Consider the following 27,885-nt stretch of genomic DNA (forward strand, 5'->3'; position numbering starts at 1 on the left):
TTATTTATAGTAATCTGATGACGTCATTGATCTAAATGAAAGATGGTGGGCCTTAACATCACCGAAAGTGTAAGCAGGCTATTGTAACTCAAATGCCGTCACTACCTTCCATTCATATCACGTAAAACATTAATATAAACCTTAAATTTCTTCTTTATCGCTTTTTGGGGTTATCGTGTTTTGGGCTTATATGTTGGGAAATATTTTCAGGTGACAGTGGGTAAGTGTTAAGATTATGCAAATATAGTGTAAATATTACTGACATGCAATTAAGAGCCTGGGGAAGAAGTTCGACAAATCGCTAGGAGACCAGAATAACAACGAAGAATTCAGGCAACAAGTCAAAAAGGGCCTGCAAGCAATTGAGGAAAGTAAACTACCGGTTAAGTTTAAGGTCTGGTGCTACCAATATGGTCTCTTGCCCAGGATAACGTGGCCAATGACGATGTACGACATCCCACTTACAACTATAGAAGCGGTGGAAAGGAAGATCAGTAAACAACTCAGGAAATGGATGGGCCTCCCACCGAGCTTAAGCAAGATCGGTTTGTACTGCAGAACCTCAAGGCTGCAACTCCCATTGACATCAGTAGTGGAGGAGTACAAAGTCTGCAAAGCAAGAGCTGCAATGTCCCTGGAAGGAAGTAGAGATGAAAGAGTCAGCCAGGCAGGAATAGAGATGAGAACAGGAAGGAAGTGGGCCGTGGGGAAATCAGTTGAAGAAGCGAGAAGTAACCTGAGACATCGAGAAATAGTAGGAGTGGTGGCACAGGGAAGATTGGGACTGGGTGCCAGTAGAACAGTGAACCAGAGATGGTGCACCGCAGGACCGAGAGAAAGAAGGGAAATGGTCCAGAGTGAGATTATAAGGAAGGAGGAGGAGTATAGAAGAGCACAGGCAGTGAGTCAAGGATATCAGGGTGCATGGACGAGATGGGAAGGAATAAAGGACAGAAGGGTAATGTGGAACGAGTTATACAGATGGAAGCCCCTGAGAACCCAGTTCCTCATCAAAGCTGTGTACGACTTACTCCCCACTCCAGCAAACAAGAAAAGATGGGGCGTGGAGGAAGAAGAAAACTGTGGTCTGTGTGGGAAAAGAGGGACGCTGAGCCACATCCTCTCAGGGTGCCCAGTGGCCTTGAGCCAAGGAAGATACCGGTGGAGGCACGACAAAGTGCTGAGGGTGTTAGCAGTAGCCCTGGAGGAAGAGAGTGTGAAGAAAAGACAACGTAGCAGAAAGGGACCACAGTTCATAGGATTTGTGAAGGAGGGAGAAGCAAAGAATGGACCAAAGAGAAAGATAGAGGAAGGAGGCATATTTGCAACAGCAACTGATTGGGCCATGCAGGTTGATTTGGACAGTAAGCTGGTCTTCCAAGAAGAGATAGTGGCAACAAGGCTCAGACCGGATGTGGTCTTATGGTCCAAGCATACAAAACAGGTGATACTGATAGAACTGACAGTCCCCTGGGAAGAGAGACCAGAGGAGGCATACGAGAGAAAAGCATTGAAATACCAGGAGTTGCTACACATGTGCAAAGAAAGAGGGTGGAAAGCAAGTTGCTACCCTGTGGAGATAGGTACGAGAGGGTTCATCTGCCAATCCATGTGGAGGGCACTAGGTGTCACAGGAGTGAAGGGTAAGAGAAGGAGGGAAGTAACAAAAAAGCTAGCAGAAGAGGCGGAGAAGGCGTCCCGCTGGCTGTGGTTTAGGAGTGGAGACAAACAGTGGAAGAATCTCGGCTAGCAGTACCTGGCCAGTACTGCTGCCCCGCCTCCCGGAGGAGGTACTGCTGAAGGGGGCGAAACCACCAGTGAAGGGAGGAAGCAGCTGAAGAAGCCGAGAGGCAGTTGTGACATCACACTGTATTACGTAAGCTAATGAAATCTAAAGAATCGTTGATTAACCTAAGGGTTTATGGAAAAACATGGGAAATCATAAAGAAACCCAGAGATTCACAAAGAAGAACAAGAAATTGTCGAAAAACCTTGAGAGTCACGGATAATCGTGGAGAAACCCAGAGAATCATGGAGGAATCTAGACATCCATGGCGGAACCTAGACATTGATGTAGAAACATGGAGAATAATGAAGAATTACAGAATAATCTGGGAATTCGTGGTGATCGTGCATGATCCTAAAGAGAAGCATGGAGAGTCGTAGTGAAAAGTAGAAAATAAACCTTAAGTCATTGAAAAAAACTTAGAGAATCAAGGAGAAACCTAAGGCGAATCATAGAAAATCCTGTATCACCATTCAGAAACCTGGAGAATTATGGGGAAACAAAGAGATTCTCGGAGAAACCTGAACATCAATGTAGAAACATGAAGATGCATGTAGATTTATGGAACATCTGGAAAAAAATGGCTGATTCGTTGAAAACCTGGACATCCACGTAGAAACCTGAAGAATCATGTAGAATTGTAGAGAAACTTGGGAATTTGGGGAGAAACTGGACATTTAGGGAGAAACCTAAACATTTATGAAGGAACACGGCGAATCATGGATAATCGTGAAATATCCTAGAGCTTATGGAAAACGTTTGGAATCGTTGAAAAATTCTGGAGAAGTATGTAGAATCATGTTGAAATCTGGAGAATTCTGGAGAAACCATGAGATTCCTGGGATCTATTTCAATCTCCCAGACATAAACTAGGACGACCAGTCAGTGAACCCAAACGCACATGTTGGTATACTTTCGGGTCACTTTTTGGAGATGATGAATGACATTGGTTTAAACCAAGCAGTTAAACAAATTAATTACACGTGGTAACAAACATTTTCAACATTTTCCTAACTACTAATCCATCGTTGATCGACAACTGTACTATCATAACTGGAATTGGGGAACCCGACAGAAAGCCTGCCATAACAACTAATACTAAAACAATCAAAACCACGAACCTATGAAGTAAGGCAGATGAAACTGCCAACTGAACTTGATATAGTCAGTTACCAATAGGAAGAACGACATTTTACTGTAGACGAACTCTACTGTGAATTTGTGGATAAGATCAAATAAGAAATGGAAAAACATATGTCCCAACCAAGACTATAAACAGCAATAACTCATCATATTGGATAAATAGCAAAGTAAGAAGACTACAGGGAAAAATCAACGAGCCTACAACTGGTACCGCAACAAACGAAATGAAAACTCCTTAAATAAGTCCCGTGCTATACGAATGAAAACTAGGAAGACAACTAGACCGGTACAATATGTAAAATCCATGTGCACTTCTTCTCCCAAGAAGTTTTGGTCTCATATAAAACACCTTAAAACAAGGAAAATGGCATCCCCAGCCCTAAGCACAAACTTGAATCTAGCAACATGGATAAGTCATATCTACTAAACTCCCAATTTAGCTCAGTATTTACGAAAGAGAATGCCAACCATGCCAGATTGAGCACAACTGTCTATGGTATCCTGAAACTACTAAACGGGTTAAACCCAAACAAAGCCGCTGACCCAGATGATGTACCAGATGAGCTTATATATTGAAATTAACTCCGTTGGCCCAGATGGTGTATCAGCTAAAATGCTAAAATGAACTGCTGAAGCGCTCGATTTTAACCAACCAACCAACCAACCAACCAACAAACAAACAAACAAACAGACAGACAAACAACTCATTCTGACATAAAATGATTTTGCTAGTTCACTTGACTCAAAATCTCAAACTGACATGATAATAACAGATTTTGCTAAAGCCTTTGATGCGGTACTGTATACTCGGTTTGTTTTAAAACTACAAAAGTACAGCATCAGAGGTAGGCTCCTCATATGTGTAACAAACTTTCTAAATAATGGCAAACAGAAGGTAGTGGTTCGGGGAGGGGACACTCAGAATGGACAAGAGTGGACTCAGGCGTGCAATAAGGCACTGCAATGGGTCATCTCTAGTCTCTCATTTTTATAAATGACCTGGCTAATAGCCTCAATTCCAATATTCGATTTTTTTGGCAGATGACTGTATAATCTATAGAGAACTAAATAGTGAACGTGGTCACTCTCTTCTCCGGGCTGATACTCACACACTAGATAGTTAGTTAAAGAAAATGCATATATGAGTCTGGTCAGACTACATATTGGATGTGCAAGAGGTGCAAGGGATCCTTACCACAAGGACCACATCGCCAAAATAGAGGTAGTCCAAAAAAACAGGTTTGTTTCCAACACATACGTATATTCAAACACTAACCGAATCAATCCACCCAATTAGTTTCTGATTTAGGTTGGGCACTCTACAGAACAGATGAAAAACAAATAGACGCGCAATATTACAAAAAGCGGGACATGGCCTCCTGGCCCTGCCGGCGGATACATACTTGCAGCTGAACCCACGCCAATCTCGCCACAATCAATCGAATTTTTTTTTAAACCATCCCCTTCCACAAAGACAGCTACCAATTTTTGTATTCCCACTGCCACAGATTGGAACTATCACCATAGTCATTAACACAGGAACTGAATCTGGAAAAGTTCCGAGGGGACGTCGGAAACCATATGAGGAAGCGCCAATAAGTGCGCTACTACCCCTGAACGTTTTACCTCAACCAAGCGATGTTGTTCAGTATACCTAACAAGAACAAGAGAAACGTGGTTAAACCTAGATAAACGCGGCGAATCAAAGAGGAACATGGAGAATCATAAAGAAAACAAGGCATTCATATAGACACGTGGAGAACCTCGGATAAACTTGGAGAACTAGTTATAAACCTGTAAAATTGATGAGAAACCTGAAATTCATGGAAAACATGGGATTCGTGAGAAATCTAGAAAATCATGTAGAAACCTGTAGAATCGGTGCGAAATCTGGAGATTTAGAAAGAAACACGGAGATTCATGAAACAACATAATGACAAAATATTGAGAATCACAGAGAAAGCTAAACATTTATAGAAAGATGAGGAGAATCTTGGATGAACCTGGATAATATTTGCTAAACGTAGAGGCTTATGGAGAAATCTTGACAATTATCTTAGAAACATCTATTAGTATGTCAGTTATAGAAGCTGGGGGTAGATCGTCATCCTAGTATTTGGTACTTCGAGTTTGAGACGTAGCTTTCTGGATGTGTTATTGTTATGATTTTCGTGGAGACCTCTATGAGTAGGAAGGAAGTGTTGTAAGTTTTAGCCCTCTGGTGCATTGTTGGGAACTGCATTTGATCTTTTTATGCAAACTTTGATGGATGGCAACTGGAAAAGTGGGTATGGGATTTTTATGATGGAGTTGAAAACATACTAAAGCCATATAAATATCTGGAGGTTACAGTTAGCTATACTAGTTTTTGTATTTGTATTAAATTGTATACCGTTTGCAAATGTTCATCATCATCATCAGTCGACGAGCTTTCGCTACGACGGGGTTATACCGCCCCTTACGGGGTGATATACCCTTTCGTTGGCTGTCATACAGACGGGGATGCGCCAGTTCTCCCGTCCGGGTGAATGGTGTAAATCACCGAGTGGCTGATACGAGACGGAGGTTCGCCAAGCCTCCATCCGGGTTATTTGTAGTGAATCACCAACTCCAGACAGAAGGAATTGGACCATCGCACACCGGGGCATGCCCCTACTCTTTTTCGAAGGATGTGGTGGGTTCTTCTACGTGCGCGGGGTGTGGCTCTCCCCAAACACGGGACCTCCATTTAACGTCCTATCCGAGGGACGTCCCTAACCCTAGATGAGCTAGATACTTATTTACACCTGAGTGAAGTGAGGAAAGTCGTGTCAAGTGCCTTTCCCAAGGGCACAACGTCGGGACGCAAGTTCGGATCGCGGACATGTCTCTGGGCATAACCTGGGATTAGATCCCGGGTCTCATTGTTTGACAGCCGCGCGCTCTACCAACTGCGCCACATGACGCCACATGCAAATGTTATTGGCTTTGGTTTGATCATATATAATTATCCTACTTTTTTGCTTAATGAAACTTGCTTAAGTTTGTCATTGTCTGATATTGTGTAGTTTTTTTGTGTGCTTGAGTGCATGCACTTCGACTATGTTATTGTCTTTGGTCTTTGTTATTGTATTTCTAATAAAAACAGTTTGTATGAATGTAACATGTTTTACGTGTCAAGAAGAATGTAAACAAGAGGTAGAAATAAAATACATCATGTTAATAATAGTAAGTTACAGAAATAACAATAAGAGTCCAAAGTGAAGTAATTCCATACAGGGCACTAACAAGTAAACCCGGGAAAGTTGATACCTGGCTTGGTGGCAATATGGGGATAGTGGATTCCCAAATGCAAGTAACGACCGACTTTGGCCTCAAGATAAGCTGGGCAATGACACTACGTACATGCTGACTAAAACAAAGAATACACAGGCTTGGCATTGAAAACCTGCAGAATAGGATAAAACAAGCTAAGCTATTGCAAACCTGTAAAAAGAAAAAAAAAATGTTTTGCTGTTTTGTAAAATGCTGTCTTAACATGTTCGAATGGGACAAAAACACCTGTGCAAGTTTAACACTTTCTAGACTGGACTTTTTGGGGATTCTTGGGACAGGGGGAGGTGCTCATTCGTCCCCTGATAACTTCCAAACACTATGGTGTACGGTAACTATATTTGTAGGGGTTGTGTATTTGTAAATCCTAATCACTCCTGTAATTTAAGGATCTTTATGTATTTTGACTTAATTATCTTACGACTTATGTCACAGTAGAAGCCCTTCTTTTATGACTTTCCCTGGGTAAGAAAATCTTCCCCTTAAGAATGCAAAATACTGGTTCTAAGTCTAATAAGAGTAACAGTTTTCTACCGCAGTATTGTGCAGCAGTGTTCTACCGCAGTATTGTGCAGCAAGGTAGTTAAAGGATTAATGACATATAATACTTGCCACAAAAATAAATGTTCCTGTAGTTCCAAAGATTTCAGCCTGCGTGCACTTCACAACTGGCCTGCGTACCGATCGGAGGGTCATGGATGAGGTTCCCCGACTTATGCTTTAATCAATTTATGTGATGCTTTTCTAGTAACGTACTGTTAATGTTCTTTACTGACTACGCAGTTTGTCCTATTGGTCCCATTTGTATCAAGCAGAGTTCGCCTAAATGTAAGTTTCCATGTTGCTCAATGCTGCTGTTGATGATAGGTCTATCAGACGACACATACCCGGTAGAACTCCGAGTGAAATTAAAGTTCCCACCAGAGGTTCTTGATACCAATGTAGGGCCCCTTTTAACATTCCCTTACATCAGGGAAATATCTACCCAGTGCCAGCTGCCTGCTGCCAGACCTTTGAAATGCATCGATAACGGAATTCTATTATTAACCACCAGTAAGTATGTTATTTTTCATTAATGATGTAATTTAGATATATGCGTCGATGAAGGTTAGACATTCATGCAATAAGATACGTCAAAAGACAGTTACGCAAGATACTGAATAACATTTTGAAAGGGAAGTTTAAGGCAGCATCCGCTATCTTTCTACCTGATCATGTGTGCAGTTTAGCTTTATAAATGTGCAAGATTTCGTAACGCGGTGGATATTAGTCCGAATTTAATAGTCTTGTAACTTAGAGTAACGTCTGGCGAATAAAACTCCAATCTTCCAAATTGTTTGTAATAATACGCAAGTCTTCCCCAGTAAATCATAACTATACTATAGCTAATAGCTGGTTCAGACTTTCCATATCAGGACGTAGGTCGACCTGTAAGTTATAGTCTTAACTGTAATCACCATGTTTACAGGATAGAATCAGTGTGCAATTAAATCCTTGTTATGATAAAAATATGTGTGGTTTATACGTCCCCGTAGATGTAAAACTCAATCCATACACATTTTGTCGTTTACATTGAGATTTCCTTTTTAAATGTTTACGCCATCATTAACCAATTCACATATCTTAATCAGTGCAACTTTTCATTCCCGCTAAATCACTTCCTTCAGCACACCAGTTCTAACTTGCTAACTGTGGATTCAAAAAAATAGCAATATTCCTTCGTGTTCCTTGTAGCGGTACTTAAGTCAAAATGCCCTCGTCTTAAATGAATGAGCTCTAGCTTTTCGTCAATGCATTTACTCAAATCTGTTTGGTCCAATGTCAAATGTTTTCTCTATTGGTATATTGTATCTGATTTCGATGTTTTGAATCAGTACCGACGTCCTTATCTATGCTTATTTTTAGGTTGAGGATACTGACACTTTGGAATAGGGGTAAGGACATTATTGCATTAGGGGTACAGATACTTTTGCACTAGGGTACGGACACCGTTTTGAACAGGGTAACGATAAATTGGGGCTCGGAGACTTTGGGATTCGGTACGGATATTATTGCTTTGGGAATACAGACACTTTTAAATGGGGTACGGAATCATTTGAATGGGTTACATGCACTTGTAAATTGTGATACATACACTTTTGAATTGGGGTACGAATACTTTTGCATTGGGGGTACGGACACTTTTGCATTGGGGCACGGACACTCATGGATGGAGCAGGGACACTTAATGAGGGGAGCAGGGAAATTTTTGAACGGGGTGCGGACAAGTTTGCATCAGTTTGCACCAGCGCCCTTTCATCTGGTAAGGGCGCTGGTGGCTACCTAATCGAAGACCATGCCGCCTCCATGGCAGTGCTGGTCCTCATGTCAAGATAAGTAAACTGTATTGCCCTCATTACCGAACTTCCCACACCCAGCCCAACTACATCTCACTGATGTTGAGTTGATACTTATCAAACTCCCATAGTAACTGTGACATCTTCTTACTCAGTCTCAAAGTTCTTACAATCAAGGGTCCAATGTTAGTTTCACTTTTGGCACACAGAACCCGGCATATCGGGGTCCTAACTTCCTGTTGGCATTCGTTATGGTCACAGTAGGATCTAGTCCACCGCCATCTTTCTTGCGCCCATGTATTTGATTTTCAGTTACTGTTCCTGTAGCGGTCTTCAGGTTTGTACAGAGTTCTTACCCAACGCCCAAAACCGTTGTTGTTGAGGGTATGACGGATCTGCTAATTGGTATCTCCCTGGTGCCATTAGCCCCACAAAGGTCACAGGTCTCCCATGCACCAGACACCTTGTAGGAACAAGCTGCTGCACCTCGACAATGTTACACAGTTCCTTGTTCTGGTGAAATGAAAGCACCAGTACCGTATTAGAAATATGGTTAGGGGTGTGTTAAAACATCGCATGGCAAGTAATTACTATAAGATCCACTCTCGTTACCACGGTCGTCTTTTGTCCCACCTTCATGAATAGCAACAGTGTGCCTGGTGCTCCATTCTCTAAGAAAGTATAAGTGCACTTATTCAAACCACTATTAGTGAATTTTGGAATATCAGAAACCTATAAACTAAAACGGTTATTAAAACATTTTTGCCAACTAAATTCTAGGAAAAGTCACCAAGTTTGGTTGTCCTATTGCACACCGTTCAGCATGATAGGACGTCAAGGTTGTCGCGGGCATTTTTATCCTCCCTCCAGTCTATGAAATGCATTTTAGAACTCAATAGGGTCCTCATACTGAGCATGTTTACACGGAGATAATTAAAAGTCAACGAGACAAGTGTGGCAATTTCACTAACTTTACCAAACTATCAACATCAAGAGGAAGCCTAAGCTCTGAAGCGGTGCTTAACCACACTGGACTACGCTTAGTTAACACTATAGAGACGATTTTACACTCTACATGTACATACAGGTGTAAACTAACCTGCTAGAATTGACGTGCTTTCCGGCACCACAGTGGCGACTGCACCGGATTATCGGTCAGGTTCCGGCCTTCATCGGCGTTTCGTCCCTTATATATGCCTGAGACGCCTCTTGACGGCAGGACGGCAGAGCGGACGTCTCCATCCTACCTCCGGCACAGCCGCCTCTACTTCTGAAGTGTCTGCTTACAGTTTTTGTCTTTCCGTCTAATCCAGATAACGAAACTGCTCTTCTCTACTTCCTCAGACGCATGTCGCACAAGCTGGGCTTGTGTCTTCCCTCGAATATGTAAGTCCCTGCCTAACCGCAGGAGTGAAGCTCCTACGAACCCACGAACTCCTATTTCAACTGGGTACAGCTGGGTTCTCCAGCCCTTCTCTCGACACTGCTGGAGTATTTCTTCAAACTTGAGCTTCTTTCTTTCGTATGCTATCTGGAGATTCTCCTCCCAGCCTACTGTCAATTCCACTATCACCACTGACTTCTGGTCCACTGACCACAGTACAAGATCTGGTATTAAGACTGTCTCAAAAATGACACTTGGGAAGTGGAGCTGATTGTCCAGATCTACTCGCATTTCCCACACTCCTCTGCAAAGTGGACCCCTTCCTATGCTATGTTGCTGCTACTGCGGGTAGGCGCTACCCCTCTGGGTTTTTGCCCTCTTCTTACGAAATGGATATGCTGCAGTGGTGCCTCAGTCCCTGCCGTCTCCTTTCTCACTTTTTCTAGGTTTCAACAATGTGTCTTTAAGTTAATGCCTTGTTATGTCTCCACGTGTAACGGCCTTGTTGTAGAGCAGTTTTGCAATGTGACAAGATGTGTTTCAGTCCGGCCTGTTCGAAAACAAACAGCTGACAGGATTCTTTGCTCTTGAACCATCGGGTGAGGTTTTGAAGGCGAGGGCTAGGGCTAGGGAGGACATAATAAAAGCGCGAAGGAGGAAACTCAATCTAGCATTCTGCTTGCTCCACAGGTCACCCTTTGTGAGCCTCCCCTCTACCGCACCTTCCCAGTTCAGCTAGATATCAGTGCCATCATGTGTTGCTTAAGATCGCTCAGGCTACTAAACTACCCACTGAATTTCTTTACAAAATGACAAAACAGAACAAGGTTACTTTCCGGAAAACATATATTAAATCCGTAATAGATAAGAATTCGTAAGTCTTAGGGGTCAATATTCGAAACTTAAAAGTTACAATATGGATGGACTCTTTAAAGTACTCCTTGTTAAATCGCCAAACTGTGGATTGCACAGCGACATCGTTTTCTATCCCGAAAATCAGCGAAGCTGCAATCGGAAATTTATGACCGATCTTCCTCTAAATGTCCACATTGATCAATCACTAATCATGAACTGCCCGCTCCAACAGAATAGATCCCCATATTATTACTTAGATTATCAAGCTGACTAAACTGTCTGCTGCACTCCTCACACGAATACGATTTCTCACCAGTGTGGTTCCGCATATGATCCTTCAGATTACACGGCCCATTGAAATGTCTGCCGCACTCATCACATTTGTACGGTTTCTCTCCTGTGTGAGTTGTTATATGCTGGTTTAGATTACACAACTGACAAACTGCCTGCTGCACTCCTCACAATTGTAATGTTTCTCGCCAGTATGAATCTTAATGTGCCTCTTTAGAGAACCAACCTCACTGATCTCTTTGTTGCACTGAATACACCTGTAAGGTTACTTTCTAAACAGTGTGAGTTCTGGTATGCCTTTCAATTTACATAGCTTTGTTTGTTGCACTCTTCACATTTCTACGGTTTCTCACCATTATGAACACTCACATACTTCCTCAGATTTTACAGCCCACTCAACTGTCTACTTGCACATATCACACCTGTGCGGCTTCTCACAAGTGTGAGTTTTCATACGCTTCTTCGGATTAATCAGCCGACTGAACTGTTTGCCACACTCTTCACAACTGTACGGTTTCTCTCCAGTGTGAGTCCGCATATGGTTCTTAACCCTCATCTGAACGATACATTTTTGCGACGAATCTGGCCGTATGGGGTCCAAACGGACCAAATTTTGCTTTGCCCCCTAAATGTATTTCTGGTGGATCTTATTGTAGTTATTGTGCATATCCTGTTTCAATAATCTATGGAGAATATTTAAACAAGTTTTGGTGTTGATGAGTAATGCTCATTATCAGAATTTATGCAGAAAATGAGGAGAACCCATATTTTCCTTTAACCCTATCTAGACTGGGGGGCTAGAAGTGCCCGCGCCAACTTTGACATCGTATAACTGCCAAACGACGTATGCTAGGACTACCAAACTTGGTAACTTTTCCTGAAATTTAGTTGGCAACAGTTCCATGATAATAGTTCAAGTCTATCATTTTTCCTGTTGCCATGGCAACGGGTTTCTGCCAGGCATTTTATTCAAAAAGTCATTTATTTAAAAACATGATATTTCTTGCTCAACCACACTAGTTTTCCAACATTTATAACATCATATGTATTAAGATGTAACTTTCATGATTTATTATTCATAATTTATGCTAATTTGATGACGTAATCGCTCATAATCCAAGATGGCGGACAAGATGATTATTTTAGGTATAAACAGACTTATTGCCTTCAAATTCGTCACTACCTGGTATTTTCTTAACCAGAAACATTCAGATTGACGTTTCCAGTCTCTTTCTTTCGTGAATTGGGGTCATAAATGGAAAAAATGTATTTAAAAAAATTGTAAATGGCCGATCCAAGATGGCGGATCCCAGGGATCGCTAACAACACATGACGTCATTCTGTGACGTCATTTTGACGCCAACGTAATCGCAATTGACGTCGTATGCCTTGGCATACCTTAAAATCAATAATACACTCTATTTTGTTTAATACCTTTCAATATTACGGGACTTTCCTATTTAGCCTTTAAAATCACATTGATGACATCGTAATTACGTCATATTACGTCATAACGTCACCAAATTTGCAGAAGTTATAAAATTGTACGTGAACATCACTCCCTACAAATTTATTGAGGATACATTTTACCGTTTGGAAGTTATGAGGAATTTCTATCAAATTCTGTGATAAACAATGCGAAAGTATCTAGAAGGATTTTTTTCTCCGACTAAAAATATTGATATGGCACACATTAAAACACGTCTGGGGTCCAAACGGACCCCATACGGTCGGATGAGGGTTAATGTCCTCGCTAATATGATTTACCATCCGGAAAAATATATTTTATCTGTACAAGGCCTACTTTTACCCAGTTCTTATAAAACAAAGTTTTTCTCTTGAAAATTATATTATGATTTCCCCAAATTACTTCATTTAGAATCTCCTCTACTAGCTCTAGTGTTTGTGGCTGCTTACATACCCCGCCACCTGCTTGGTGCCAAGCAAGGACAACAGCTCTATAGAATTTAGGTATAGTGGATATATCTGGACAATGATTTCTATATGAGAAATTCATTTTGAAAATAAAATCACCTTGTCCAAAATCTTTCAGGTAGAAATTTGGTATCAATTTCCAATGGGACATATGTCCATTACAAAATCTCCTGACCCATGAAGCCAATAGACCTTGAATCTGACATCTAACATTTACCATTTTTATGCCACCATCACAGTAATCACCAACTATACAACTTCTAGAGATTTTATCCGGTTTGCCATTCCAAAGATAGCTCCACGGTGCCTTTTCTATCTCCTTTATTGCCCATTCTGAAATATTAATGGAATTATAAATTATTTGGGACAATGCAAGTTGTTTAACAACTATTGCTTTACCATAAAGGGTTAGTTTTCTACCTGTCCACAAATTAAGGGTGTTCTTTAACTGCTCTATTTTCTTTTCCCAGTTTAAGAGCTCACATACACTTGGGTTGTGGCCAAAGTACATCCCAAGTGCTGTAATTGGTTCGTTTGTCCAATCTAAATCTAGGATCGTTTTATCACTTTTCTCCCGCACACCTATCCACATAGCCTGGGTTTTAGTTTTATTAAACTTAGTTCCTGCTACCTTGCTAAATTCAGTCATAACTTCTACAGCTTTTACTATTGAAAGTTCATTTGCTAGAATTAATGTTGTGTCATCAGCTACCTGGCTTATTTTTATTTCTTCACTACCCTCATTTTGTGGAACTACAATCCCATTTCTTTAGATTTTCTAATCTTAGTGACCATAATTTCTTTCAGTAATATAAACAGCAAGCATGATAAAGGGCAACCCTGTCTTATACCTCGGTTTAATTCTATCGGCTCTGATATCCAGCCATTATTCAATATATTGCAGCATGTATCCGTATATAGAACTTTTATCCATTCTATAAGCGTTTTGTACATAAAATCTCTATTTACAGAATCAAAGGCTTTTTTCAAAATCTAAGAATAATAAACCTCCAGTTTTTCTTTCACGTTTGGCATAAGCTATTATGTCATTAATGATTCTTATATTCTGTCCAATGAATCTTCCTTTAATATACGTTGTTTGACTTTGGTTTATAAGTTTTGGAAGTACCTTTTTCACTCTATCAGCTAAGGTAAAAGCTATAATTTTGTAGTCACAATTCAAAAGGCTTATAGGTCTCCAATTCTTTAACAGATATAGTTCTTTCTTCTTATGTAATAATTTTAGGAGAGCTGTTTTTTGTGTATAAGCTAATTTTTTTGTTTTTGATAACCCTCTAAAAAGGATTTATGGATGCACTAGGGGCCCTAATATGTCCCAAAAGTGTTTGAAAAATTCAGAAGGAAGACCATTAGGTCCTGGAGCTTTGTTATTTTTTATTTCTTTTAGAGCTTGCTCACATTCTTCTAAGGTTATTGGTTTATCTATATCATGTTTCTCATAATCTGTCAGTATATAATCTAAGGTTATATCTGATAGATATTTATCTACGCTATCAGGCTGAATATCATCTTTGCTATATAAGTCTTTAAAGAAGTTTACAGCTTCAACTAAAATTTCATGTTGATTGAAGATGTCCTTGTCTCCCTGCTTTAGCATATCAATGTTAGATTTGGTTAAGTTTTTCTTTTCTAAGTTAAGAAAAAATTTTGTGCATTTCTCCCCTTCCTTAATCCATTTTGCTCTAGACCTTATGTAGGCTCCTTTGGCCCTGGTTTCATATAATCCATCTAGCTGCAGTACTAGTTTTGCCTTTTCTAGCTTATGTTTAGCTAATAGAGCTACCTCACTATCTTCATCTTCTATAACTTTAGTTAGTGTTGTTATTGTGGTGGTCAAATCATTTTCTTTCGTTCTGCTTTTCAAAGCTCTCTTCTTACAGTAGTAAATGGAGAATTCTCTGATCCTAACATAGCACAATTCCAAAAGCAAACAGTGGGGTAAGTCAGCTTCTTCTGTTATTGTGTTATGAATTAGATCTTTAATCTCATCACAATACTGTTCTTCTCAAGAAGTTCAGTGTTTAGTTTCCAACAGTTGAGGCCTCTATCCTTTACTGTGTTATGTAATTTAACGAAAACTGCATTATGGTCAGTATTTACACTAGGTCTAATATCACATTTTCTGACTGACTCCAGCATAGATTTTGAAATTAACCAATAGTCTAATCTGCATGACACTTAATGGAAGTCATCCCTATAAGTAAACCGTCTAAGCTCTTTATTCTTTTCCCGCCAAAGGTCTAAAGATGAACAGAACTTTCTTAACGCTACTGATGACTGCTCTACATTAATCATTGTCCCTCCCTTTTTATCCTTATCACTATGGTAGACTATATTATAATCTCCTCCAGCAATTACCTCTCTAGTAGTTTCATTGCTAAGCTGTCTATTATCATCTATCCATTTAGTGAGGTTTGTTAGAAAAGTATTTCTCTCAGTTACTTTATTTGGGACATAAATGTTAACTAATGTTAAGTCTAAATCTCCAATTTGGCAGTTTTTCAGAATTTTCCTACCTTCTCGATTATCACCAAATACTTCTACATTTTCCACATTGCATTTTAGTCCGAAATAAATAGATACTTCTCTACTTTTAGTGGTTCCACAGGAGTGGAAACCCTTCTCTCCCCAATCTAATTCAAATTCAGTCTTCACCTCCGGAGTTATATGTGTTTCCTGCAGAAATATTACATCTGCTTTTTTATCTTTACAATATTTAAAATAGTCTTTCTTTTAACTTAATATCTAATTCCTTGAACATTTAGAACAAACAATAAAGATCAGCCATACTCACCAGAGATTATCCAGTTTTTGTGCATTTTTTGTCCGTTGGACATGAGCTCCATACCAGAACACAGAAAAGTCCTTAGCGTCAAATCCATAAGTCCGAAAGTCCGATAAATCCGTTCCGTTCCAAGTCATCGTCAGCGAGTGCAGACGTCAGGCACGCGCGCGTGATTAGGTGTTGTTGTCAACAGCTGTTCCACGGGCCTTCTTCTGCGTTGTTTGGGGTTGGAATCGTTGGTCGGACTCAGCCCTCTCTTCCTCGGTGTGCTGGCTGGAACCGCACGCCTCCTCGCCGCCTCCTTCATCATCCTCGTGAGCGCGTCGTCTTGCTCACTAGCGCTGGGTCCCTCCTTCTGCTGCCGGGTGGTGGGCCTAGATCGTTTGCGGCCCTTCTTGTTGTCAATTCTCGGCGGTGTTGACTTCGGGCTGCCAGGCTGGTCAGCTGGTGCCCCGGAATTGGTCTGGCTGACCTCTGTGGTGCTGTTGTTATGGCAACCCTAGTTGTTGTCTCCACATACAGTCGGAAACTCCGCTCGATGACATCTTCAGCCGATGGAGATGGTATCTCGGCTTCTTGGTGTTGAATTGTGAGGTACTGACAGTCAGGGTCACCATGTTTGTGCTCTGACACGCCGCAGTCCCTACACACGATGTAGTTGGGGCAGATCTTGCTGTAGTGTCCCTTGAGCAGACATTTCCCGCAGGTCATGTCTTCCGGTTACCTGTAGTGTTGTTCCCGGTGTTTCACAACACCTCTAAAGTTACCAAAAGTCATCTTGGCAGGCAAATGTTCGGCCGGAATGTCTATAAACACGAACCTGTTGCCGTTCTTCCACCTTGTTAGCTTTTTGTCCTCGTCCCGGTCTTTCTCGTACATGACGGCGCTTATGGGGGTTACACCCGAAGCGTTCCAGGGATTTCACGATGTCGCGGTCGTCTGCAGACAAAGGAATCCCCTTGATGGTGAGTCTTGTCGTGGGGGTGGTGTTCTCTCCCTGGCCATCAACGATGAAGGGGTTGTAGTCATAGAGCGGGATCATGCGCCCTCTAAGAGTGAGCCCTTCAGCGAGGAGGGCCGTCCTTGCCGCCCTTGGCATAGAGCCGCCATAGCCCTCAATCTTCCCTAATCTTCTATATTCTGAACAATAACAATAATACTAAACTTTCTGTCTTAGGAATATTTTAATTTCTCATTTAGATTATTTCTACGAACGAAAATAGGTCAAAAAATACTTTTTTAAACACTCAAACACCCGTAATTCAAATTTTCCGCCGTATAAAAAAAATCCCTAAGACAGAAGCCTGGGGACATTGGCTCTCGATTCTTTAAGCCCTCGATAGGTGAGTTTGAACGCAGATTGCTCCGGTTTTTGACATGCCTCATGGATAGGGGTGGAGATACTTGATGCCGGCGTAAAAAAGTCCTGCAACATTCAAAGTCATCAACAATATTGCCAGTAGCTTAGTTCTGTATCCGTATCTATATACATGTAGTCGGTACAACCGCTATGAGGCGTAACACACCAGGTTCGCAGGCACGCGCCTCAGCAGCAGCTGGTTATATTACAACGAACGGTCTGTTACACCTAGTCTATGCATATCTGACTGAAATCGTTCTTTAAAGCTACTTAGTGAGGAAGCTCCTACAGTACTTGATGACAACGAATTCCATTCTACTATGGTTCTCGGAAAATACGAATTTTGAACGCATCAATCCTTGGCGGATAACCCTGGTATTTAAAAGTATGACTATTTCTAGTCCTCTTCTGAGCTGGCATCAGATGCTTTTCTATTCAAGCGACATCCATTGCAGATCTGCTTTCATTTTGGTGACACGAGCACCCCTGTCATAGCTGTTCGCGCAGAATCTGTCAGCTTTGTTCTGCACCCTCTCCAGTTTATCTCTATCCTTCTTTGTGTATTGATCCCAAACTGTTGCAGCATATTCAAGGTTTGGTCTTACTAGAGACGTGTATGCAAGTGATTTTACCTTTGCTGGGCATGCCCACAAACTACCTTTTATCATTCTCAATGTCTGTTCAGCCTTAGTTGTTAATATGAGTGCTCCACTTCAGCCCAGTTGTTAAAGTAACGCCTAGGTATGGGTGGTTCTTTGCTGTTGCTAGAGCATGTCCACAGAACTGGTAGGTAGTTATAATCGGGGTTCGTTTGTTTGTTATGTGAATGATGTAACATTTTTCTGGATCAAACTGTATGAGCCATATGCTTTGGCATTCTTCGAGTGTGTTCAAATCTTCTTGCAAAAGCTGTGAATCACTCAGTCTAAACAACTCTATATATAACATAGTTACATGCTCCATGTCCACAACAAAATGTCAGGAAAGATATACTGTCCAGAATATAGTTATAATTTGTGATTAAGTGTTTTTTCTAATGCAAGGGACTTAAGACAAAGGGGCGTTTTGGCGGGGATTTACAGTGGAAACCTGCAAATGACCGCACGTTCTATTCGAATACGTCACTTCGAACATAATAGAATGTTGTTTGAATTCTAAAAAAATGTATGAAACCTTTGTGCCATTTTTGACCATCGTGCTTTCTCAACATTATCGATGTGAGTCCTCATGTGCCTTTTCAGTTATCCCATCAAACTAAACTGACTGTTACACTTCTCTCATTGATAGAGCTTATCACCAGTGTGAACCCTTAAAAGTGTCGTTGGATAATCCAGCTGACTGAACCTTTTTTTTTTGCAATTTTCATACAATTAAAGTTTTTTACCAGTGTTAGTTTTGAGTTTTAACGCATGTCATGTTTTTAGCATCTCCCAGTCAACACTCTTCAAGAAGTCTTTTTACGTGTCATCAGAGGAGAATCGATGTGGATTACAACAGGGGATCTATCCATATGCTTCTACGCACCAAAGAGCGATGGAATTATATGCTCTAAGGAAGAAATTTACTTCACAAGTTTGCATCACCAATAAGAAGGGAAGGCGGCAGTAGAGAACAAAGGGATTCCACGGAAATCCAGCTTCAGAGCAACCAAAGAAGCCGTCTCGACGACCAAGCCTATATCACCTTACACATGGCAAGTGTTAACATCCTCCCATTTACACTTATGTTTGTGTGTTCGTTTGAACACCACAAATTCGCAAATCTCGCTGAATCTCAGCTAAGCGTGCATTTCACCGAGCTTACTAGAGGTCAACACAGCCAAACATGCTCTGGAAGCAGATGCTGTCATATTCATCGAGAACACTCAGTGCCCTTCGGACAAACACTTTCAAACCAACTTATGATGTAAAGAAAGCTATCATAGACTGTGAAATCAAGAAATCTCTTCATACAAGAGGGTGTAGAGGGGGCCGAAACGTGATACGTCATATCCCTAGCCTTGTTACAGAAAGGCAAATTAAGCATTCGTCGCACTACAATACAGGCATCTGGCAAAGAAAACCATGTCATGTTATTGTTGATGTGAAGAAAGAAAGTAAAGATGTCGTCCAAGATTCAGCACCATCTGTACTTCCGTGTAACCCACGATCTCTGGTTAATAAGTTGAAGGAGTATCAGGCTATTATGCAAGACACAATGTGGACGTCGGGGTTGTTTCCGAAGGTTGGATTTTACAATACATGCCAGAAAGCTGCTTCTCCATCGATGGATACACCCTGTTTTCGAAGTGTCTGTCGGACTCTATCCCCTTAGAGATGAGGGGGGGGGGCGCAGTAAATGTAAATAGCCACAGAACCTCTGTCAGGCATGTTAGTTCCCCCGGAACTCGAGTGTACGTGGGTGTCGATTCGTCCAACACGTCTGCCAAGAGGTGTGTCTGAAGTTGTGATATGTGCGGTCTACATCCCACCAGCATCACCCCACCAGAAACTTCTTCTGAACCATCTCATCACTGGAACTGATACTGTAAGGACACGTTATCCAGAAGCCAAGTTGATAATTTGAGGAGATTTCAACCGCGTGGAAACAAGCCAGCTGTGCAATGGAAATGACCTGAAGCAAGTTGTCCGGGCACCCACAAGAGGACAAGCAACTCCCGCCCTTACTATATCAGACTTGGCAACATACTACAAACCAGACGAGATACTTAGCCCTATAGGGATGAGTGATCACAACACGGTATTGTGGAACCCAACGATCGAAAAGAGGAAATACAGTTCTGTGACAAGAACAGCTCGTCCCCTGCCTGATTCAGGAATACGTGCATTAGGGCAATGGATTTGCTCCCATTACTGGGGAGAGGTCATTGTTGCTCCAACCTGTGAAGACAAGACTGCTGCGCTTTACATTACAATAGAAACAACCATCAATTTCCAACAAAACATGTGAGGATGTCCATTGGGACAAGCTGTGGCTGAAGATCAAGAACATGATCCGTAAAAGACAAAAAGGCGTTTTCACATCAAAGATACATACTTTGGAGACAGCTGCGTAACAAGGCAACACAAACTAATAAAGCCAGAAAAGAATTCTACCGGGACAGAATTCAACCCAGCGGTATGGTACAGGGAAATAAAATCGATCCTGAATCTTCAGAGATCAAAACTGACGATGAACATCCCCGAATGTGCGGACGCAGATGACACCTACATAGCAACCCATGTAAATTAACAGTTTGCGGAAGTGGCCAAAGGTCAGCCGTACCTTGATCGTACTCAATCTGCGTTAAGTATGTACTTTTAGCACTCGGCGCTGCCGATGTGCCACCGCTTCAATGGTGAATAAAGTTTCAAAGTACTCAACTACCAGCGTACCGACTCTTTAAGATCCCACCAGAAGTACCACCATGGGACGTCTACAACAGTTTGCGCAAGCTGAAATCTGGCAAGGCAGCGGGGCCGGACCAACTGAACACCAGAATACTGAAGGAATCTGCCTATGAACTTAGCAAACCTGTCACAGACATCATAAACACATCCCTCAGAGAAGGTCGTGTACCTCAGATTTGGAACGATGCAACAGTGGTCCCTCTTCCAAAATCTCACCCACCAACGATCGACAAACTGCGACTTGTGTCACTCACATCTCAACTTGCTGACGTGGCAGAGTCTTTTTTATCGAAATGGTTGATCGCCGACATCAGAACATCATTGGGATGCCAAAAGGGGCAATCTACGGCACACTACCTTGTGAGCCTTGTCAACTTTCTGTGCCGAGAATCTGCGAGACGTGACCACAATGGTTTTCACCGACTTTTCGAAGGCGTTTGATAGTATCGATCACACAGTAGCCATACAGAAACTGATCAACGTAGGAGCAAGGAGTACACGTATCCCCTGGATTTGTGACCTCTTAACACAACGTCAGAGAGTCAACTATTCGATTGGGAAACTCTCACGTGTTCAGTCCCACAATGCAAACTCGTGGGTCCATTGATATTCCTGGTCGTGTTTGATGACGCTATGAGACATGCAACATCTGAACGATGGAAATACGTCGATCATTTATGGCTGGCCGAGTCAAGGAGATGTACCACACCGTCGACAATGCAGATGGAGTTAGACTGTTTTAATCTAATTTAAACTCGCCCATCCCATATATAATAAGGTTAATGAACGATGGAATACATGTAAGATGCACATGTTTATATGTTATAGAATTCTTTTAGGTCTTAGTAGAATATGTTCCGTAAAATCTCTTGTCGTTTATCTCCTCTTCACCATATGCCTCGTTGGTGCTCTGCCTGATAAGTCAGTCAATGTATGCACATAATAGATTTTTATGTGTATTATATTTTAATGTGCATCAGGACTTTTGTTAACGCATAAATCAAGACCTTTGTGACGTTCTACGTCAAGCTTGTAAGTAAAATGTAACGTTTAAAAGATTCTAATGTGTAAGACTTTTGTGATGTTTTATGTCAGATTTGTAAGTAATGCGTAATTCAGCCCCGCTGGGGCTGCAATGTGTTGACGAAATAAACCATTCATCATCATCATCATCGGGCACATGGTCTATGTCTAAATTTAGTAATTTGTAACGGAGACCTTCTCTCAAGACCCTGTCGAAAGCTTTTTTAAAGGCGTTTTTTGGTGTTAGTGTATTTACATATCAATGTGTCGATAACGAAGATGTTGTCGCTAGAAATCATTTCTGAATGCAGTCTGATTTTGTTGCAATGAGACTGTGTTCATCTGAATATTTTGTAAGACGCTTATTAATTACCGTTGTGGATAATCTAGCAGATGACTTAAGGAAATTCCAATGTATAATATTTGAGTCATCTTTTGGACCACCTTAATGTATCGGCACAATAAATTACAATGTATTCTATACTATGACTGGAAAGTCTCGACAAAAGCAAGCATATGGTTATGATTTTCTTCAGGGTATGTATATACGTTGTTTCTTCGTCTGTATTTTTTGGTCGGCCGTTACCAGCGAGAGCTGCCTAGACTTACCCAGTGTAATGACTCGTCTTCATTGTCAATGGAAACAATACAAATACAATGTGGCTTTCACATTATTGGTTAGAAAATCAATCCGATAAGATGATTAAATTATAATAAATTTGTAAGTTTATTTGCTGCACAATTTAGCATTTCGTTCAGTATAAGGTCGCTTCCTGATGCTTTGCTTTTCTTTAATTTGGAGATAGCTTGTGTAGTTTCGTTTTGTTGGATCCCAGAATCTAATAGGCTGTAATTTGCAGGTCTGTTTTTTAATATCACCAATTTGATTCGAATCTACATCTGAAAGGTGTTTTCAGTTTCCGAGGCTTTGGGTTTGTATTAATTTTGTTCCATATAATACTTGGAAGGATGTACGGAGTATTTGTTTGTCAATTTTTTCTTCTGTTGGAGTAGGATCTTCTGTTTTCAATTGCTTTACATTTCGCCCTCCTCTACAAGAATGCTGGTCATCTCTTCTGCCAGGTGTCAGAATCTGTATCTATATAGCCGGTATAACCGCCACTAAATAAGATGTTCATATGTAACTAACCCTTGAGAACAAAAAGCTCCATACTAAGGAAAGAAGCAGAAAAAAACAGGAGAACATTGCAGGAGAAAGCGGGAGAATATAGAAGAAAGCAAGAGAACATATGAGAAACCAGGAGAATATAGCAGAAACCAGGGGAATATAGGAAAATGCAGGAGAATATAGGAGAAACCAAGAGAATGCAGAACATAGGAGAATGCAGAAGAAACCAGGAGAGAGCAGGATAATATAGGGGAAATCAGGAGAATATGGGAGAATGCAGGAGAATATATATAGAAACCAGGAGAAAATAGGAAAAGCAGAAGAATACAGAAGAAAGCAGGAGAACAAAGGGGGAAGCAGGAGAATATATAGAAGAATGCAGAAGAATATAGGATAAAGAAAGAGAATGCAGAAGAATATGGGAGAAAGCAGGAGAATATAGCAGAAAGCAGGAGAATATAGAAGAAAAGAAGGAGAATATTGGAGAATGTAGGAGAACATAGGAGAATGCAGGAGAAATTAGGGAAAAGCAGGACAAACCAGAAGAATATAGGAGATTGCAGGAGAATATAGCAGATTGCAGGAGAATATGCGAGAATGCAGGAGATACTAGGAGAATGCAGGAGTATATAGGACAAAGCATGAGAAACCATGAGAATATAGGTGATTGCAGGATAATATAGGAGCAAGCGAGAGAATATATGAGAAAGCAGGGATTGTAAGAGAATATATAAGATTATAGGAGAATATAGGAGTAAGCAGAAGAATATTTGAGAATGCAGGAGAAACCAGGAGAAAGCAATGAAAACCAGGAGAGAGCAGGAGAATATAGAAGAAAACAAAAGGACATAGGAGAATGCAGGAGAATATAGCAGGGAGCAGGATAATATAGAAAAATGCAGAAGAAACCGGTAGGGAACAAGAGAAAGCAGGAGAATACAGGAGAATGCAGGAAAACATAGGAGAATGCGGGAAAATATGACACAAAGCAGGAGAATATAGGATAAAGCAGGAGAAACCAGGAGAAACCAGGAGAATACAGCATAGAGCAGGAGAATATAGCAGAAAGCAGGAGAATATAGGAGAAACTTGGAGAATACAGGAGAAACTAGGAGAAAGCAGGAGGATATAAGAGAAGGCAGAAAAATATACGAAAATGCAGCAGAATATAGGAGAATGTAGGAGATTGTAGAAGAAAGGAGGAGAAACTAAAAGAATACAGGCTAAAGCAGGACAATGCAGGAGAAACCATGGGAATATATGAGGGAGCATACGAATATAGGAGAAAGCATGAGAATATAGGAGAATGCAGGAGAATATTGGAGAAATTAGGAGAATATTGGAGAAAGCAGGTGAATGCAGTAGAAAATAGCAGAAAGCAGAAGAACATAGGGGAACTAAAGAGAAACCAGGAAAAACCAGGAGAATACAGGAGATAAAGGAGAATATAGGGAAATGCAGGAGAATGTAGTAAAAAGTTGGAGAATGTAGCAGACAGCAAGAGATTATAGCAGAAAGCCGGATAATACAGCAAAAAGCAGGAGAATACAGGAGAAAGCAGGATAACATAGGGAAATGCAGAAGAATATAACAGAATGCAGGAGAATATAGGAGAATGCAAGAGAATATAGGAGAAAGCAGGTAAATATGTAGAAGAAAGCAGGAGAATACAGGAGAAACCAGGAGAGAATAGGAGAAAGCGGGATAAACTAGGAGAATCTTGGATAAAGTCGGACAATGTAGGAGATAGCAGGGGGAAAAGGGGACTGCAGGAGAATATTGCAGAAAACAATAGAATAAAGGAGAAACTCGGAGAACATTGAAGAAAACAAGAGAATGCATGAGAAAGCAGGAGTACATAGGAGAAACCAGGAGAGAGAAGGAGAATACAGGATAAAGTAGGAGATTATAGGGAAAAAAAGCACGATAAACCAGGAGAATGTAGGAGAATATAGATTATTAGTTAAAAAAAAGGAAAATATAGCTGAAAGCAGGAGAAACCAGGCCAATGTAGGAGAATATAGCAGAAAGTATGAGAATATAGCAGAAAGCAGAAGAATATAGCTGAAAGCAGGAGAAACCGGGTGAATGAAGAAGAATATAGCAGGAGAACATAGGAGAAAGTTTGAGAAGGTAGGAGAATGCGGGAGAATCCGGGAGAATATAGGAGAAACCAGGACATTTTCCTGTATTCTCATGACAGAAAGCAAAAACGACAAAATATTTCTAAAGTTTATTTTTCGGTTTCATTTATAGACACAATAAACAAAAAAGAGAATAGAAAATTACCACCTTAGATATTAATATTCCTCAGTTTTCTTCTATACTCCTGCTTTCTGCTGTAATCTTCTTTTTTCCTATATATATATATATATATATATATATATATATATATATATATATATATATATATCGTCCTGTTTTCTGCTATATTCCCCTAGTTTAAATGTGTCTCCAACTTTCTCCTATATTATTCTACATTCTTCTATATTCTCCCACTTTATTCTACAATCTCCCACTTATTTCTGTGTTCTACTGCGCTGTCATGCATTCTCCTATATTCTGCTATATTCTCTCGCTTCCTTTTACAATTTCCCACTTTCTCCTTTGTTCTAATGCTCCGTCCGGCATTCTCCCATATTCTGCTTCATTCTCCTACTTTATTCCACTTACCCGCTTTCTGCTCTATTTTCCTACATTCTCCCGCTTTCTCATGCCTTCTCGTATATTAAGCTAAACTCTCCCGCTTTCTTCTACAATCTCCCACTTTCTTTTACATTCTCCTGCATTCTCTAATATTCTCTTGGTTTCTGCTATATTCTCCTGCATTCTCCAATATTCTCCTACTTTCTTCTATATTATCCTGCATTCTCCTTTATTCTCCTTTATTCTCCTGCTTTCTCATATTTCCCCTACATTCTCCTATGCTCCTGGTTTCTCCTATCCTTTTCTGCATTCTCCTATATTCTCCTGGTTTCTCTTATTTTCTTCCGCATTCTCCTATATTTACTTAATTTCTCCTATACTCTCCTGCTTTCTCCTATATTCTCCTGCATTTCCTATATTCTCCTGCATTCTTCTTCATTCTCCTGGTGTATCAAATACTCTCCTGCCTTCTCCTATATTCTCCTGCTTCTCCTGTATTCTCCTGCATTATACTATGTTATCCTGCATTCTCCTACATTCTCCTGCATTATCCTGCTTTCGCCTGCATTCTCCTACATTCTGCTGCCTTCTACCATATTTTCCTGCGTGCTCCTGCATTCTCTTGTTTTTTTTTTACTATATTCTCCTGCATTCTCCTTCATTCTCCTGGTTTCTCCTGGTTTCTCCTGTATTCTCATGGTTTTTCCTACATTTTCCTGCATTCTCCTGCTTTCGCCTGCATTCTCCTACATTCTCCTGCCTTCTCCTATATTCTACTGCTTGCTCCTGCATTCTCCTGCTTAGTAATATATTATCCTGCATTTTCCTATATTCTCCTGGTATCTCCTGCTTTCTCCTACTTTCTCCAATATTCTTCTGGTTTTTCCTGTATTCTTATGGTTTATTCTTTATTCTACTGGTTTTTCCAACATTCACCTACATTCTCCTGCATTCTTCTATATTCTTCTGGTTTCTCCTATATTATCCTGCTTTGTACTATATTCTCCTGGTTTCTCCTATATTCTTCTGCATTCTCCAAGATTCTCTTCCATTCTCCAATATTCTCCTACATTCTCATATATTCTCCTGCATTCTCCTTTTTTTTCTTCTGGTTTCTCCTATATTATCCTGCTTTGTACTATATTCTCCTGGTATTCTTCCTATATCGTCCTGCATTCTCCAAGATTCTCCTCCATTCTCCTGCATTCTCCTATATTCTTCTGGTTTCTCCTGCTTTCGCAAGTGTTGGTCCAGACCACAGAATCGTCTTTGCCAGGGTAAGACTGAGTCTGCGTAAGAAGAAAACGGAGCCAAGGAAAGGGCAATATGACTGGAACCTGTTCAAGAACAGCAGAGTCTTACAAGAACAGTACACGGTTGAGGTACATAATAGATTTCAACCGCTACAGGAACTGGAGGAATCTGCTACAGACAGGTACGAGAGGTTCACCAAAGCCGCACAGGAGGCTGCAGAGAAGGTGGTCTCACTAAAGAAGAAGAGAAGAAAGACAAGGCATTCAGAGGACCCGAGGGTGGCAAAGGCTAGACACGAGCTGAATAACACGTACGGTCGATACAAGGAGAACACAACCGAAGTGAACAGACAAGAGTATATCCAGGCCAAAATAAAGTTGGTGGCAGCCTATATTACTGTGGAAGAGAAAAAAAACTCAGCAGCAAGATCAGAGAAGTGGAGAAGACCAATCTGAACTGCAAGCATGGACAGAGCTGGAAACTCATTTACGACATCACTGATAGAAAGACAACTAGGAAGGGACAGCTGGAAGGAAGCAACAGGAAGAAAGGATAGAGAATTGGTACAACCACTTCAAAAATCTCCTTGGAGATCCCCCTAGCATCACCGATGAAGACGAGGAAATTCCTACTCTGTTTCAGGAGCTTGACATCAAGGAGGGCCCGTTCGAGCAAGAGGAATATGAAGAGGCTAAGAAAACTCTGGTTGAAGGAAAGGCTAATGGGGAAGACGGAATACCTCCAGAAGTTCTGAAGAGATGTGATGAATGGTTGGTCCAGATCACCATGGAATTTTGTAACAGAGTACTGATGAAGGGGGGAAAGCCGGAGCAGTGGTCCCTGCTAAACATCGTGCCCATACCCAAATCCGGAGACCTTAGACTGGGTAGTAACTACAGGGGTATCAGCCTGAGCTCACTTGTAGCTAACACTTCAACAGGATGATACTTAACCGAATAAGGCCAGCTGTGGACGAACTACTGAGATCTGTATCTGTATCTGTATCTGTATCTATATAGCCGGTATAACCGCCATCAGGCGTAACACACCAGCTTCGCAGGCACGCGGCGCGGCAGCAGCTGGTCATATTACACCGAACGGTCTGTTACACCTAGTCTTTGCATATCTGACTGCAACCGTTCTTTAAAGCTACTTAGTGATGAAGCTCCTACAGTACTTGATGACAACGAGTTCCATTCTACTATGGTTCTCGGGAAATACGAATTTTTGAACACG

General features: G+C 41.0%; 1 protein-coding gene and 1 long non-coding RNA gene across 9 annotated transcripts in view; one reads left to right on the forward strand and one right to left on the reverse strand.

Moving 5' to 3' along the window:
* LOC136435817 (uncharacterized) overlaps nucleotides 1–22,598 on the forward strand; it is a 65,009-nt gene extending 42,411 nt beyond the window's left edge. For 2 of the 8 annotated variants that reach the window (XR_010755943.1, XR_010755944.1), the window contains exon 2: nucleotides 18,633–22,598. Coding sequence is in view for 1 of the 8 variants with exons in the window: in XM_066429532.1 (XP_066285629.1) it covers nucleotides 440–1,750 (1,311 nt within the window). In the remaining 7 variants the exon portion in view is untranslated. The other 6 variants (XM_066429532.1, XR_010755947.1, XR_010755945.1 and 3 more) reach the window with 6 other exon arrangements.
* LOC136435821 (uncharacterized) lies at nucleotides 7,506–15,970 on the reverse strand. Its single transcript, XR_010755950.1, has 3 exons — nucleotides 15,858–15,970; nucleotides 9,677–13,375; nucleotides 7,506–9,448 (listed from the first exon to the last, which is right to left on the reverse strand). It is a non-coding gene; the product is annotated as an uncharacterized lncRNA (long non-coding RNA).
* Nucleotides 22,599–27,885: the final 5,287 nt, after the last annotated feature.

The sequence above is a fragment of the Branchiostoma lanceolatum genome, chromosome 5 (genome assembly GCF_035083965.1).
Source record: "Branchiostoma lanceolatum isolate klBraLanc5 chromosome 5, klBraLanc5.hap2, whole genome shotgun sequence".
NCBI lineage: Eukaryota > Metazoa > Chordata > Leptocardii > Amphioxiformes > Branchiostomatidae > Branchiostoma > Branchiostoma lanceolatum.